This window comes from Thrips palmi, unplaced genomic scaffold, assembly GCF_012932325.1.
Source record: "Thrips palmi isolate BJ-2018 unplaced genomic scaffold, TpBJ-2018v1 HiC_scaffold_6, whole genome shotgun sequence".
NCBI classification, from domain to species: domain Eukaryota; kingdom Metazoa; phylum Arthropoda; class Insecta; order Thysanoptera; family Thripidae; genus Thrips; species Thrips palmi.
The window spans coordinates 2226636-2240815 of NW_023144633.1; the positions used below are offsets into that span (position 1 = coordinate 2226636).

The 14180-nt window shown below is 61.6% G+C and overlaps 1 protein-coding gene across 1 annotated transcript in view; it reads left to right on the plus strand.

Annotated features, from left to right (window-relative positions):
• Positions 1-14180, plus strand: part of LOC117651969 (Down syndrome cell adhesion molecule-like protein Dscam2) — a 98366-nt gene that overhangs the window by 80096 nt on the left and 4090 nt on the right. The window contains exons 4-16 of the mRNA XM_034396595.1: positions 3228-3377; positions 3455-3572; positions 5967-6213; positions 6329-6340; positions 6425-6566; positions 6826-7122; positions 7206-7316; positions 7400-7561; positions 10213-10533; positions 12705-12824; positions 12898-13080; positions 13156-13458; positions 13536-14174. Coding sequence (XP_034252486.1) covers positions 3228-3377; positions 3455-3572; positions 5967-6213; positions 6329-6340; positions 6425-6566; positions 6826-7122; positions 7206-7316; positions 7400-7561; positions 10213-10533; positions 12705-12824; positions 12898-13080; positions 13156-13458; positions 13536-14174 — 2805 coding nt within the window. The remainder of the gene's footprint in view (positions 1-3227; positions 3378-3454; positions 3573-5966; positions 6214-6328; positions 6341-6424; positions 6567-6825; positions 7123-7205; positions 7317-7399; positions 7562-10212; positions 10534-12704; positions 12825-12897; positions 13081-13155; positions 13459-13535; positions 14175-14180) is intronic.

The following is a 14180-nucleotide window of genomic DNA, read 5'->3' on the forward strand; positions in this document are numbered from 1 at the left end:
CCCACAGCGGAGTGGCCAGGTGAATGTGACTCTGACCACTACGCTATCACGCTTGTACGTCTGGCAGCGTGTTGGACGACGGGTTTGAGTTGCACTGGGAGGAAGGCGGTCGAAAAATGTAATGAAATGATGGGATTCGATCCCCGGACCCCGCCATCGGGATCACACGACTTTACGCTATCGGCCACCACGGCCCATGATGAGGGAACCGGCGTGAGGTGGGTTCTTGACGCAACAGGACTCGACCGACCCGGTCAAAATTTCGCAAGAAGTTGGGGGAGTCGAACCGCCGACCCTAGCATAGCGAACCGACGCCTCTACTCCCTGGACCACCACGTCCCATGCAATTAAATGGAAATATTTGTTAGGAGTCGAACCTCCGGCATGTGGGTCTGTTGCACATGGCTCCGCTCGGATGGCCTCGAACCACCACCCTTAGGATAGTAAATCGAAAAAACGTATGTGACGCTGGTATTCGAACGCCCGCCTGCGGTAACTCGATCCCACGTCTCTAACCTCTCGGCTATCACAGCAGTTGTGAAACGCTATGGATCATCTGCTTTCATTAACGCTCGTTGAATGAGATTTTTTAAAACTTGTCTAGAGTTTTGCCAGCATTGTCGCGGCGTGCACGTTCGTTCCAGACCCGGTCAGTCCGAGTCACAGTCTCCATAAAACAACACGTGTATTTCCGTCGCCTCAGCGTCCGTCTCCATTACGTCGATGACAGCGCCGTGCCGCGCGGGAGAGGTTCGCGTAGGTTGTTGGGGCGGCTGCTGCAGCTGCTGACCCAGTGCGGCCGGTCACGTGACGCCCTGCCGGCTGCAGCTGGTCTGGCTGGGGCCGCGCCGGGCTGGCCTAGGGCTGGCCTAGGGCTGGCCTAGGGCTGGCCTCTCCCTTGGCAGGCCGGGCACGACCACCTGATACGGTTAGCAGGCCCAGCGGGGCGCAACGGGGCGCAACGGGCGCGGGGATCGGCCCAAAGTCCGGCAGAGGTCGCCCCGCTCTGCGCCCCGCTCTGCGCCCCGCTCTGCGCCCCGTGCTGTGGGGGGCCGTCGGGGCCGAGGCTGGAGCCCCGCTAGCGGCCAAGCGGGTCGAGGCCCAGCGGAGGCAGCCTTATGTCGGGCCACTCCTTCGGACCAGAGACCCGCCCGGACCGCCCATTTATATCACTACTTGCCAAATTTTTCACTGCCCGTCCGAGGGGGTCCGGGGGCCACGGACGGCGTGGCTCGCGGCGTATGAAGTAGGGGCCGGGCCGCGGCGGGGCGGGGCGGGGCGGGGCGGGGCGGGGCGGGGCGGGGCGGGGCGGGCGGGGCGGGTCTCGGGATGAATGTTTAACCGCGCGCCCCCCATGCACGCGCGCCCCGACTTGGAACAGATGGCCGCGAGGAGCGTCCACCTGCACGCCACCTGGCAGGCCGGCAGGCAGGCCGCCCGCCTGGATTGATGGCGCGGGCTCTTCCGCCGCTACACTCGTTTAGTGGCTTTTAAACGGTACTACCAGGTATTAATATTGCAAGAAAACTTTTTTATGGCGGCGGACTGCACTCTATGGACTGCGAGGCTTTCTTTTTCCGTGTCGTTAGTTTGTTAATTTTTCCCCCGGCTGGTGCCTGCACTGTGGAAGGCGAAAGGGGCGCAGGCTGGCCGTTCGGCCGTGCGGAGGGCTGCACAGTGGGCCAGAAGACCGGCGGAGGCGGCCAAAATTCCAGACGCGTTTTGAGCTCCAGAGTCGCTAAATGGGACTCGAACTGGACGTGTGACCCCACCAATGGATTGCTCTCCGAACGAGGAACCCATTGGTGGGGTCACACGCTCGGTTCGAGGCCCATTTAGCGACTCTGGAGCTCAAAACGCGTTTAGAATTTTGGCTGCCCCCGCCGATCTTTTGGCCCACTGAGGGCTTCCCGGAAAACAAAGCGAGAGGGAGAGAGACAGAGACTGGCAGGGTGGGGCAAAAAACAGTGCGCCCGACGTAGGGACCGAGGAGGGGCGTTATCTGTCTGGTGCAGCAGAGCCAGCAGAGCCCCCCGTTTGAAGATGAAGCGAGAAGGGCGATGCACCAGCTGGCGGCCGCATGCGGCTGCACCGGGAGCGAGAGAGACGGAGCGAAGGGCCGGCAGTGCAGCGGCAAGCGCCAAGAGAACGGCGGTGGGAATAGCAAACCAAGGCAGGGAGGGAGCGCCGCCACCTCGCGTTCGTCGGGTGGGGTGACTTGGATAGGGAAATTCGGCGACTGGGCCGCGGCCGCAAACACTTCCAAACTACGGCCGAGGCCACGGCCCTGGCTGCCGCTGGCTGCCATTGTGTGCGCGAGTGCGACCGCGGCGCCGCGACCGCGACCACGCCGACCTCGAGGAGGGCGAGGAGGAAGGCCGCGGGGGAGGTTCATTACGGCCCGCGCCGCCACGCCGGCCAGGACCGCGTCGACGAACTGCATCCCCGAGGCCGTCGACGATGAGGGGGACGACTCTCACGGCTGCGCGCGCGCGCCAATTAAAAATTGGCGGGAAAAGAAGACCGCCCAGAGCGAAAAACGTCACTTCTCTTGGCTCTCTGCGGAGAATCCTTAAGATTCACCCATTATTTGCACCCGAGTGTATTATTGATCTGCCCTAAGACCGAACATTTTGCGGGAGTTGGGATGTAGGGAGGCACGAGCAGGGTCCGACAGTGTGGTGGGGGGCAGCGGGCGCGTAGCCTGGCGTAGCCGCGCAGGGAACGGCCAAAGCTGCCTTAAACCCCGGCCGTGCCGGGCCGTGCCGGGCTGTGCCAGCCGGGCCGTACATCGATGTTGTTCGGGTTTGCGTCATATGCGGATTATTCCCTCTCAACTAGCTGCCCGAGGCGTGTTCCTCCGTTTTGACAAGGGGCTGGGCCGGCCGGGGCCAGAGACACACACAACTCACCCTCACACGCATGTACACACACACACACACACACACACACACACTGACACACGTATTCATGCACACGCTCTCGCACTCGGACAGGCAGGCGCGCGTGCGCCCGTCCGGCTCAAAGCCTTCCCGGAAATGATTATTTGCGAGCGCACGAAACAACAACAACAACAACAACAACAAAAATCGGAACTTGCTGGAAAGTTGTGTTGGATTGAACTTTGTGCCCGGCCGGGAGGCACGGCAGGATCAGGCCCCTTTTCCATCGGCCCCGCTGGGTTTTTTTTTTCTTTTTTTAAATGAAAGTTTGGTTTGTCTCTCCAGAGGGCAAGTACCACATGCTGGTGACGGGCGAGCTGCTGGTGCGCGACGTGGACGAGCCCGACAAGTACCACAGCTACCAGTGCCGCGCCGTCAACAGGCTGACGGGCGCCACCATCATGAGCGCGGGCAAGGCGCGCTTCAGCGTGACAGGTAGGGAGGCGACGGGTAGCGACAATTGCAATGTGTCAAGTTCGACGTGTGGAACCGAACGTCCTTGCGTGTCGCAGAGGCCCGCGCCGGCATCCCGCCGCGGCCGCTGGAGAAGGCGGTGACCGTGCACGGCCGCAAGGACAGGACCGTGGTGCTGCCGTGCTTCGCGGAGGGGCACCCGCCGCCCACCGCCAGGTAAGGACACTCACCGAGACCGGTGGAGGCGGCCAAAACACGCGTTTAGAGCTCCAGAGTCGCTAAACAGGACTCGAACCGGACGTGTGACCCCACCAATGGATTGCTCTCCGAACGAGCAATCCATTGGTGGGGTCACACGTTCGGTTCGAGTCCCATTTAGCGACTCTGGAGCTCAAAACGCGTCCGGAATTTTGACCGCCTCCAGTGGTCCGTGGACCCGGACGACGGAACTCCGCCTGGCCGTCCTTGGACACGGCCAGGAAGCCAACGACACCAAAGCATATTCCGCACGGCGCCAACTTTTCGAGCAGAGTCGCGCCGGTCGGTCGGGTGGCGCAGGCCGGGCCAGGGCCTAGCAGTGGAGGGGGAGGAGGGGCGGGGAGCTCAGCTCACAAACCGCACAAACTTCCCCACCAAAGTGAATTCCGGCCAGAACGGCTCGCCAATGGCGATAGTTTACGCATCACACTGTTGCGGGCCGCGCCCGGCCGCGCCGTGTTGTGCCCGTTTCGTTTGCCGCCGGATTGCAAACAGTGGCGCGGAGCGAGATAAACAGGAGGAAAAAGAAGAGAGAGGGCTGGACTTTGCAATGCAAAGGAGGCAATTAATTGGCAGTCATATCACTCCGCGCCGCGCCGTGTGTCGGCATACTGATCGGGCCGCGCTGCCTGGCGCCGCCGCGACACTGCCGGATTGGCCCTCTTGCTCATTTCTCGACGCTTTTTTGGCGGAACTTAAAGAACCGATAATCCGAGTGCGTCACATCTGGCTTTCCTTGGCCGTTGCCCGATTGTTGGGCTTCGGTTTCGCTGTCAGTGGGTCAGGCTAGGTCAGGGCACCGCCTCCCCCCCCCCCTCTTCCGGGGACGGCCGTGCCTGCTTTGTGCTGAGTGTGCGCGCTTCCTGCCCAAGGCCCATGTCTTGCTGCCGAGCCGTTCCGGAGGGTCGTCGCCCCGTCTCTCTCGCACCCCCACGGCGCGCCCCGTGGGAGCGACGGAGACGGAGCGAGGGGGCGGTGCTTCGGGGCCAGCCTGCTGGTGTGCTTGCGGTGCCGGGGGTGCCAGGCTGCAGCGTGCATACAGCATGCGCCGGAGGGAAGCGGCAGGGCTTGCGGGGCAGGGCACGGCACGGCAGGGCTCACAGTGGGCCAGACGACCGGCGGAGGCGGCCAAAACTCTTGACGCGTTTTGAGCTCCAGAGTCGCTAAATGGGACTCGAACCGAACGTGTGACCCCATCAATGGATTGCTCTCCGCACGAGGAATCCATTGGTGGGGTCACACGTTCGGTTCGAGCTCTGTTTAGCGACTCTGGAGCTCACAACGCGTCTAGCGTTTCGGCCGCCTCCGCCGGTCATCTGGCCCACTGTGGGGCTGCCACCCAGAAGAAGGCGCGCTTATTGCTGCCGCCAGACGCCCAGGGAACGCCTCGCCTCGCCCCGGGCCATCGCTTTCATGTGGTCGGGTTGGCGGCTTGCCTGCAGCAGGGGGGGGGGGGGCAGTGAAGGGCTTTCGCCCGGCACGATTACGCAGCTCGACGGATTGCAACAGCTCCGTGATTGGTAATCCCATCGGCTTGAAATCGGCGGGAAAAATCCCTCTAGCTGGCGCACTGTGAAGCAGGCGTTCCCTGCCGGCGTTCCCGGCGTGAGAGGGAGGGAAAGGCGTGTTCGTTTTGTACTACTACATGGGGCCGTGCGACTACACCGTGCAATAATCCCTGCAGCCGGCGAACGACAACGACACCGGATGCCTTTTAAAAGGTCCTCGCGGAGCACGCAGGGATTACCTCCCCGCGCGCCGTGCCATGCCCACAATCAGGGGCCATAATGAGCCGGAGCCGCTGACGCAGCCCCGCCCCGCCTCGCCCCGCCCCGCCCCGCCCCGCCCCGCCGGTTTTCAGAGCCCACGCCGCCAATCGACGGCAGTGCCTTTCAAGTACCGCTGTGTGTGCAGAAGCCAGAAGCCAAGCCGCGGCAGCGGAGCGCAGTGGAGCCATGAATTAAGAGGGCTCTGTATTTTTGCTCCCCCTCCCCTTCCACACACTCACAGTGTTGCAGTAATCCCGGCCCGCTCGGCGATGCCGGAGACGCGTGGCGGGGTTTTGTCTGCTTTTGTCCCGGAGCCGAACGCGCGACATCCGCCCCCTGGTGCGGGGGTCCCGGGGTCCCGGGTTCAAATCCCCTTAGCTCCATTTTTGCGTGCCCCTTGTCGGCTGGGACGGATTTCGCCGGCGCTCCCCGTCCAAAGCCAGCCAAGCCGCGCCGGGCGTGTCGTGAGGGTCGCGAGCAGGATGGCGTGAAACGCGAAAGCGCGCGAAAGCCCCAAGTCTTGGCCTGGCGGGCTTGTGGACCTACACTGTAGGGCCTACAGTGGTGCGACTTTGTGTTGCAGCTGGTTCCGCATGGACAGGCAGCAGCTGCGGCCCGCCTCCGCGCTAGGCCTGGGCGGCCTCGGCGGCCTCGGCGCGCACGACGAGCGCGTGTTCGCGGCCGGCGAGGTCCTGGTGATCCAGCACGCCGAGGAGGCCGACGCCGGCCACTGGGTGTGCCTGCTCAACAACACGGCCGGCAGCGAGCGCGTTGACGTCACCCTGCAGCTCACCGCGCCGCTCACCGTGGCGCTGCAGCCAGCCAACCAGGTACCTCGGTGGCCGAGTGCACTAAGAGCAGCAGTGCTAATTTTTGGTCTCGGGTTCAACTCCCCAACGCCGCCTACTTTTTTTTGTGGTTTTGACTGAGGCTTGGTGCTTGCAGGTGACGGTGGACGTGGGCGCGCGCGCCGAGCTGCGCTGCGCCGTGGCGGGCGGCAACGTGGGCGGCCAGGCCCAGCCGGCGCGCGCCTGGTACAAGGACGGCCACCTGCTGGCCGGCGCCACGCACGCCGCCCTGGTGCTGGAGCACGTGCAGCGCGAGGACGCCGGCATGTACCAGTGCGTGGCGCGCACCGACAACGACGACTCGGCGCAGGCCGCCACCCAGCTGCTGCTCGGCGGTACGCTCACAGTGGGTCAGACGACCGGTGGAGGCGGCCAAAACCCCGGACGGGTTTTGAGCTCCAGCGTCGCTAAATAGGACTCGAATCGAACGTGTGACCCCACCAATGGATTGCTCTCCGGACGAGGAATCCATTGGTGGGGTCACACGCTCGGTTCGAGTACCATTTAGCGACTGTGGGGCTCAAAACGCGTCCACTGACCTTGGCCCACCCTTTGTCCTTGATTGTCCTTGACTTGCACGTGCTTTCTCCGCAGCCGCCCGCCCCCAGCTGCTGTACAAGTTCATCCGGCAGACGCTGGCGCCCGGCCCCCACGTGTCCCTCAAGTGCATCGCGGCCGGCAACCCCACGCCGCACATCTCCTGGAACCTGGACGGCTTCCCGCTGCCGCAGAGCGAGCGCTTCGTCATCGGCCAGTACATGACGCTGCACGGCGACGTCATCAGCCACGTCAACATCAGCAACGTGCAGGTGGAGGACGGCGGCATCTACCAGTGTGTCGCCACCAACCGCGTGGGCGACGCGCGCCACTCGGCCGACATGCGCGTCTACGGTCAGTGCGCACAAACAACAACAAATCTAAAAGCAGAACGTGAAGACCTAAACTTTTTTTTTGTTTTTGTTGGGTTTTTTAAGGTCCACCACACGTCCGCGCCATGCCCAACATCTCGGCTGTCGCCGGCGAGCCCCTGTACATCGCCTGCCCCGCGGCGGGGTACCCCATCGAGTCCATCACCTGGGAGAAAGGTGCGGGCGGGCTCCGCGCACACGCGTGCCACCAATTGTTGTTGTTGTTGTTGTCGTCTTGACGCGTGCCCTGCTTGCCGTAGACGGGCGGGCGCTGCCGATGAACCGGCGGCAGCACGTGTTCCCCAACGGCACGCTGCACCTCGAGAACGTGCAGCGCGACTCGGACCGCGGCCTGTACCGCTGCAGCGCCTCCAACAAGCAGAGCAGGACGTCCTCGCAGAACCTGGCGCTCGCCGTCATCGGTAGGCCCACAACCCCCACACCGCACAGCTCAGTCTTTAAAAAAAAAATAGTCCCGCAAAAAAAAAAAAACGGATTTTTTGGAAAATTTTATTGAGAATCGTAATGCCGTTTTGGTGCTTTAGTGCAACTTCCAACTTAGCATTTTCAAGACAAAAACAATCTTGAATTTTTGTTACTTTGTGAGTTGACTTTTTCAAAAGAAACTTCCTACTCAGCATTTTTAAATTAAACAAAGTCAAAAATGTTAGTAAGTTTTTGTCCCTTTTTGTTTTGACTTTTTGAAAACAATAAGTGCACTATACTGGTTTAAAATGAATGTGCCCGTGTGTCTAACCGTTCCTTTTACAGCACTTCACGTTAGCAAACTCTTTAAAAAATGATGTGGGGTTTTTAAGAGGAATCGCCGGGCTTAAGGGCTGTCCCGCCTTCTGCACTATGCACGAGGTCCGCGCCACTGCAACCCGCGTGCGCCTGCGTGCAGCTTGGGGACGCTCCTCGTGTGGTACGCGGGGCACGCACGAAGGGAAGAAGGGGAGGGGGGGGGGCGTCCGGGACGGGCGACCTGGAGCGGCCGACCGCGGCACGTCGGCCACGTCGCGGGGCGAACGGGACGGGCGAACGGTGGCGGTGGGCGCGGTGGCGACGCGTGGCGACGGCGTTTCGGACGCGACATTGGGGCGTTTCGGCTTCGCCGTGGCGGTGCCCTGGCGGTGCCGTGGCGGTGCCACGCGGATCAAACGGCGATAACTCGAACCATAAATGGGGCCCTTGGCGAGGCATTTACTACGGCGCGGCTCTGCGCTCTGCGTCGCCCTCCTGCGCGCACCGCTGCGAATTTCCAAGCTCGGCACCGCCACGTAAAAAAAGAAAAAAAATCTCATTCAACCAACGTTAATGAAAGCAGATGATCCATAGCGTTTCACAACTGCTGTGATAGCCGAGAGGTTAGAGACGTGGGATCGAGTTACCGCAGGCGGGCGTTCGAATACCAGCGTCACAAAAGTTTTTTCGACTTACTATCCTAAGGGTGGTGGTTCGAGGAATTTTACTGCCTCACCCAGTGCGGTTGAAACCCGCGAACGCGAGCCCACTCCGTGCATAGGACGTGGTGGTCCAGGGAGTAGAGGCGTCGGTTTCCAATGCTAGGGTCGGCGGTTCGACTCCCCCAACTTCTTGCGAAATTTTGACCGGGTCGGTCGAGTCCTGTTGCGTCAAGAACCCACCTCACGCCGGTCTCCTCATCATGGGCCGTGGTGGCCGAGAGCGTACAGTCGTGTGATCCCGGTGGCGGGGTCCGGGGATCGAATCCCGTCATTTCATTACATTTTTCGACCGCCTTCCTCCCAGTGCAACTCAAACCCGTCGTCCAACACGCTGCCAGACGTACAAGCGTGATAGCGTAGTGGTCAGAGTCACATTCACCTGGCCACTCCGCTGTGGGTGTCTAAAAAGCAATCCGCTTCGGCGGGTTGGCCTCGGCACTGGAGCGATGGAGTATTTGATCCATCAATCCAGACCACCCGGTGTGTGGTTGCGGGTGGTGCCTCCTTGACTCGTCGGGGAGGCGATGATAAGTCCTTTGAAGCTGGCCTAAAACGCTGTATGTTCGGTACGGGAGCGCCGGACAGTGGGGGTACCATGGGGTACACAACCAACCCTACGAAAACAAGAAGCTCCCACCAAACCTCTTCTCTGTCTGAGTCTCTCTCTGTCTCTCTGTCGTCTCACTCTACGTCCCGCCCCTCTAAGAGCTTCGTACTGGGTGCTCTCACCCAGCTGCCTGAGCTTTGGGGTCCTACTGGGTCCCCCGGCGAACGCTTGGGTCGCTGACGGGATTAACCCCAGGTACCTGATAGCACCGGTTCCCATCCCGAACACCGAAGTAAAGCAGGAGGCCTCCCCATTAAGACTGGGGAGGGGGTGTAGAGTTCAAATTTTTTCTTTTCCCTTTCAAATTTCTCGGTTAATACTCGTTTGGTTTCCTTATACGGGGTAGTATGCGGGCTCATTCCAAAGATAGTAATTAAAATTGTGTATGAAACAAAATATATAGACCCGAGCGAGGTGGCCGGTGTTGGTACTTTGGTACTAGCCGTGCCGAGCTGTGGCTGATGTTCAGCGCCGCTCGGGGTTGAAATGAAGTTTGGTCAAGGTTTTTGGGGGCTTTGGCCATTGGGATTGAATACAAGCAGGGCACTCTCTTAGTCAAAACGATATGAAGGAAACGAGCCAAATCAGAGTCGCTTTGGCTTGGCTTTTTTTTTTATTTCAGTGGGCGCACTTGCTTCGCCGGGTGGTGGTGGCGGGGGCCAGACATAGTAGGCGCTGATAGGAGCGAGGGAGGCCGGGGGAGGCCGTGATGGTGTTGCCGTTTTCACGACCCCCTGGTGACGGCCGCTGCTTGGCCGCCTCGCCGCCTCGCCAGGCGCTTCCACGCAGATTCTTTTACTGCTCCCCTGGTTATGGTAATGCCGCGTCGTGTAACGGCGCAACAAGAGTGTAACAAGAGTGCAACAAGAGTGCAACAAGAGCGCCGCGGGCCGATGACGCTTTTCGGGCTTCGTTATCCGTGAATGGGTCCGCGAATGGGTTGGGGAGGGGATGCACTGGCTCCCCCTTGCCCCTCCGTCACCTCCTCGCTGTGTTGCAGTCCCGCCCAAAATCACCCCGTTCGCGTTCCAAACCGACCTCCACGTCGGCGAGCGCGCCGGCGTCCAGTGCTTCGTCAGCAAGGGCGACCTACCGCTGCGGCTGGAGTGGCGCATGGAGGGCCTCGGCGGCCCCCAAGGCCCCCGCGGCCCCCAGGGCGGCGTCGACGCGCTGCCCCAGGACGTGGAGGTGCGGCCCATGGGCGAGCACGTGTCCTCGCTGAGCATCGAATCGCTGCGGCCGGAGCACGCCGGCACGTACATCTGCTCGGCCAGCAACGCCGCGGCCAGGGTCGACCACGCGTCCGAGCTCATCGTCAACGGTACTGCCACGGCCACGGCCTCGGCCTCAGGTCGCGGGTTCGATCCCCGCCCAGGGTTTTGTGTTGCCTCCGCAGCGTTTGCAGGCGCGGCGGCAGCGGCGGTGGTGGCGGCGTTGGTGTCCTGGTGTCCTACAGTGCGGCGGACACAGTCCTGAGGCCGTCCTTGGTGTTCCAGTGCCTCCGCGCATCGGCCCCTTTGCCTTCGGCGAGCTTATAGAGGGCGCCAGGACGCAGGTGCAGTGTGCCATTCAGGCGGGCGACCTGCCCCTCACGCTGCGCTGGCTCAAGGACGGGCTGCCCGTCGACGAGGTGTCCCCCTCGTCCGCGCTGGGGCTCAACGTCACGCAGGACACGTACTCCACCACGCTGGTGATCCCCCGCGTGGCCCGCGACCACGCCGGCAACTACACGTGCGCGGCGGCCAACGCGGCCAAGACCACGCTCATGACCGCCAACCTCGTGGTCAGCGGTAACGTAGTAGACGATGACGCCTCTGTTTGCAGGACCTGGAGGGGAGGGCACGGCGGGGCTGGGTCGGGGCAAGGATCAACATTCCCATTTTTTTTACCCGGTTAAGAGTGTTTCTCTGCCAAGAGCATCTCTCCTACCGAAAGTTTGACTCATTTAGAAACCTCCGAACAAAAAAATGTCAACTGCTCCTTGTCCCGGCCCCTGCCGCACAGCGATCGCGAAGCACCGTCGTCAGCACCGGCACCGCTCTCACAGCACCACAGCACCAACCACGTCTTGTCTCGGATATTATTTGTCTCTTGCGCACCGTTTTCGTTTTCGTGTCGTTTTTGGATGTTGTCCACCGCACCCCACCTCTCTGTACCACCTCCTCTCCGCACCGTCTCTCTCTGCACCTCGCCGTCTACCGCACCAACCACCAGGGGCCGGTAACGTTCCCGAACTCCCACATTTTGCCCGGCTTTATCTCGTGAGGGAGAGGGCTGTTACCGGCGTTGTGCAGTTTTCCTTTAGTTCTTCTCATGCCGACGCCCACAACCTTCGCCGCCCACGAGATGCAATGGCCGCTAATGTGAGACTTCGGCAGGTCTCAGGTCCCTGGTGGGTGCCTGCATGTCTGAGTGAATGCGCTTCGGGGCCGGTCCTTAACCACCTTCACTACTTGCGCCCTTGATAAGCCGCGGCTAAGAAAAACAAATCGCAAGTCGTGGGCGTGGTTTAGGGCCGACCCCTTACAGGGAGAAAATCAAGTTTGCGGCTTTCGGCACAAACTTGCTTCCAACAGCTTTCTGAGCCGGAGTCCCGCTCTCCGGTCACGTCGCTTCTGTGAGGTGCACCTGGTAGTTTAGCGGATCACTGATTAATAATCCTCTTCTATTCTGCACCCACTAATGTGTTGCCGTCGGTACGAGCACGGGGCCAGTCTCTTGAATGCCTTTGCGGGGCGGGCTTAGGGCTCACTCTGAATAAGGAAGACCTCTTCAAAATTAAACGTGTGTCTGCGTCCTAAGGTCCCGAGGCGTGTGCTCGGGCGTGTGCCCGCTCAGGGACTGGCCCCCTGGGAGACTCTCTGTGTTTCTCTGTTCTCTGCCGAGGACTGCAAATCCTGCACCGTTGTTGTTGATGCATCTTTTTCGAAGGGGAAACAACTACGCCTTGGTGTTCACGAAAATTACCAGTTACAAAAGTTATTAAAAAATTTCACAAAAAAATATGAAGAAAATTGCAAAAATTTACGGAAAATGTACACCAATTATGTATTTGTTTCCCTTTCGATCTTTTTTTTGTTGTTTTCTGAGGGCGCTGAACGTAGGCTCATTTTCCGCAGCGCGATTTCGTCTAAACGGAGATCCACCGAGCAAAAAGGAATTTTCGGAAATGAGCCTCAGCCACCTTTTTTCACCTTGTTTGTTTGTGTGTGTATGTGTGTGATGGCACCTTAACTTGAGTCTTAACTCGCACTGTGCATGTGTCTCGAGAGGGTTTATGCTGTGTTTACAACGGCTTGTCCCACCGTCACGGAGCGAAATTCCCAAGCGTTACAAAGTCACAACGTCGTAATAAATTTAAAAAAATTCTTTTGACAAAGCATTAATAAATAAATTCCTCTTTCATTTTTTTTTTAAATTGCTGGCGCGGTTTTCGCTACGTGACGGCCGCCATGCCGCTTCGCCGCGTGATGCACTGCCGTGCTTTTACAGTGCCGCCGCGCTGGGCCGCCGAGCCGCGCGACCAGAACGTGACGCGGGACCAGCCCGTCGCCTTCCACTGCCGCGCCGACGGCTTCCCCCAGCCCGTCGTCACCTGGAGGAAGATCATCGGTGAGGCCCCTTGTTACTCTTGTTGTTGTTGTTGTTGGCCGCGAGCGCGCTCTAGCCAGTGGTGCTGCCGCAGGCACCCAGCCCAGCGAGTACCAGGACCTGACGGCCACGGGGCGGCACCGCGGCGTGCAGGTCTTCCCCAACGGCACCATGCTGATGCGGCAGGCCCTGCCCGACCTGCAGGGCATGTACATGTGCGAGGCCAACAACGGCATCGGCGCGGGGGTGTCGGCCGTCGTCAACCTCAAAGTGCACAGTGAGTGTCGTGGGTGTTGGTCCCACCACCAGTGCTGCGGCGCGCACGCTCGCTGACCATTTGCTCTCGTTCCAGTCCCGCCCGAGTTCGAGGTCAAGTCCGCGCAGGTGTCGGTGCGGCGCGGCGCCCCGCAGACGCTGTCCTGCCAGGTGCTGGGCGACGGCCCCATGACGGTGACGTGGCAGCGCGACGGCCGCGGCGACGGCAGGGACGTGCACGCCAACCCGCGCTACGAGGTCAAGGACCACGAGGTCAAGGCCGGCTTCCTGTCCGAGCTGCACATCGCGTCCACCGCCAAGACGGACAGCGGCGCCTTCCTCTGCGTCGCCACCAACCCTTTCGGGCGCGCGGAGCGCGTCGTGCACCTGCAGGTCCAAGGTACGCGCGGCGAACTCCGACTTGCGAGTCCAACAGGGGTAAACTGTCGGTTGCTGAGCACGTAATTTGTGTTCCAGACGCGCCGGGCCGGCCGCAGGACGTGCGCGTGCTGGAGGCGGCCAGCAGGCAGGTGAAGCTCACCTGGCTGGCGCCCCAGGACGACCGCGGCGCCACGTCGTACAGCCCGGCGCTGCAGTACTCGGTGCAGTGGCAGCTCAAGGCGGCCGGCGGCGAGCAGGCGGAGCCCTGGCGGTCGCGGCCCGCCGTGGCCGAGCAGCGCGCCGTCGTCTCCGACCTGACCCCCGCCACGGTGTACCGCTTCCGCGTGGTGGCGGAGAACGAGCTCGGCGCCGGCGAGCCCAGCGACGCCGTCACGGTCCGCACGGACAGCGAGGCCCCCGCCGGCGAGCCCAAGGGGCTGTCCGTCGTGGCCACGGCCTCGGACGCCCTCGCCGTGTCCTGGAGCGCCCCGCCCGTGCAGACCTGGCACGGCGAGATCCTGGGCTACTACGTGGGCTACCGCGAGCACGGCCTGGGCCGGCCCGGCGGCCAGGGCCACAACTTCTCGACGGTCACCGCGCGCCCCGACGGCTCCGGGTCGGCCACCCTCACCGGCCTCAAGAAGTACCGCAAGTACGGCGTCGTGGTGCAGGCCTTCAACGAGAAGGGCCCGGGGCCCATGTCGGAGGAGGAGGTGGCGCAGACACTGGAAGACGGTGAGC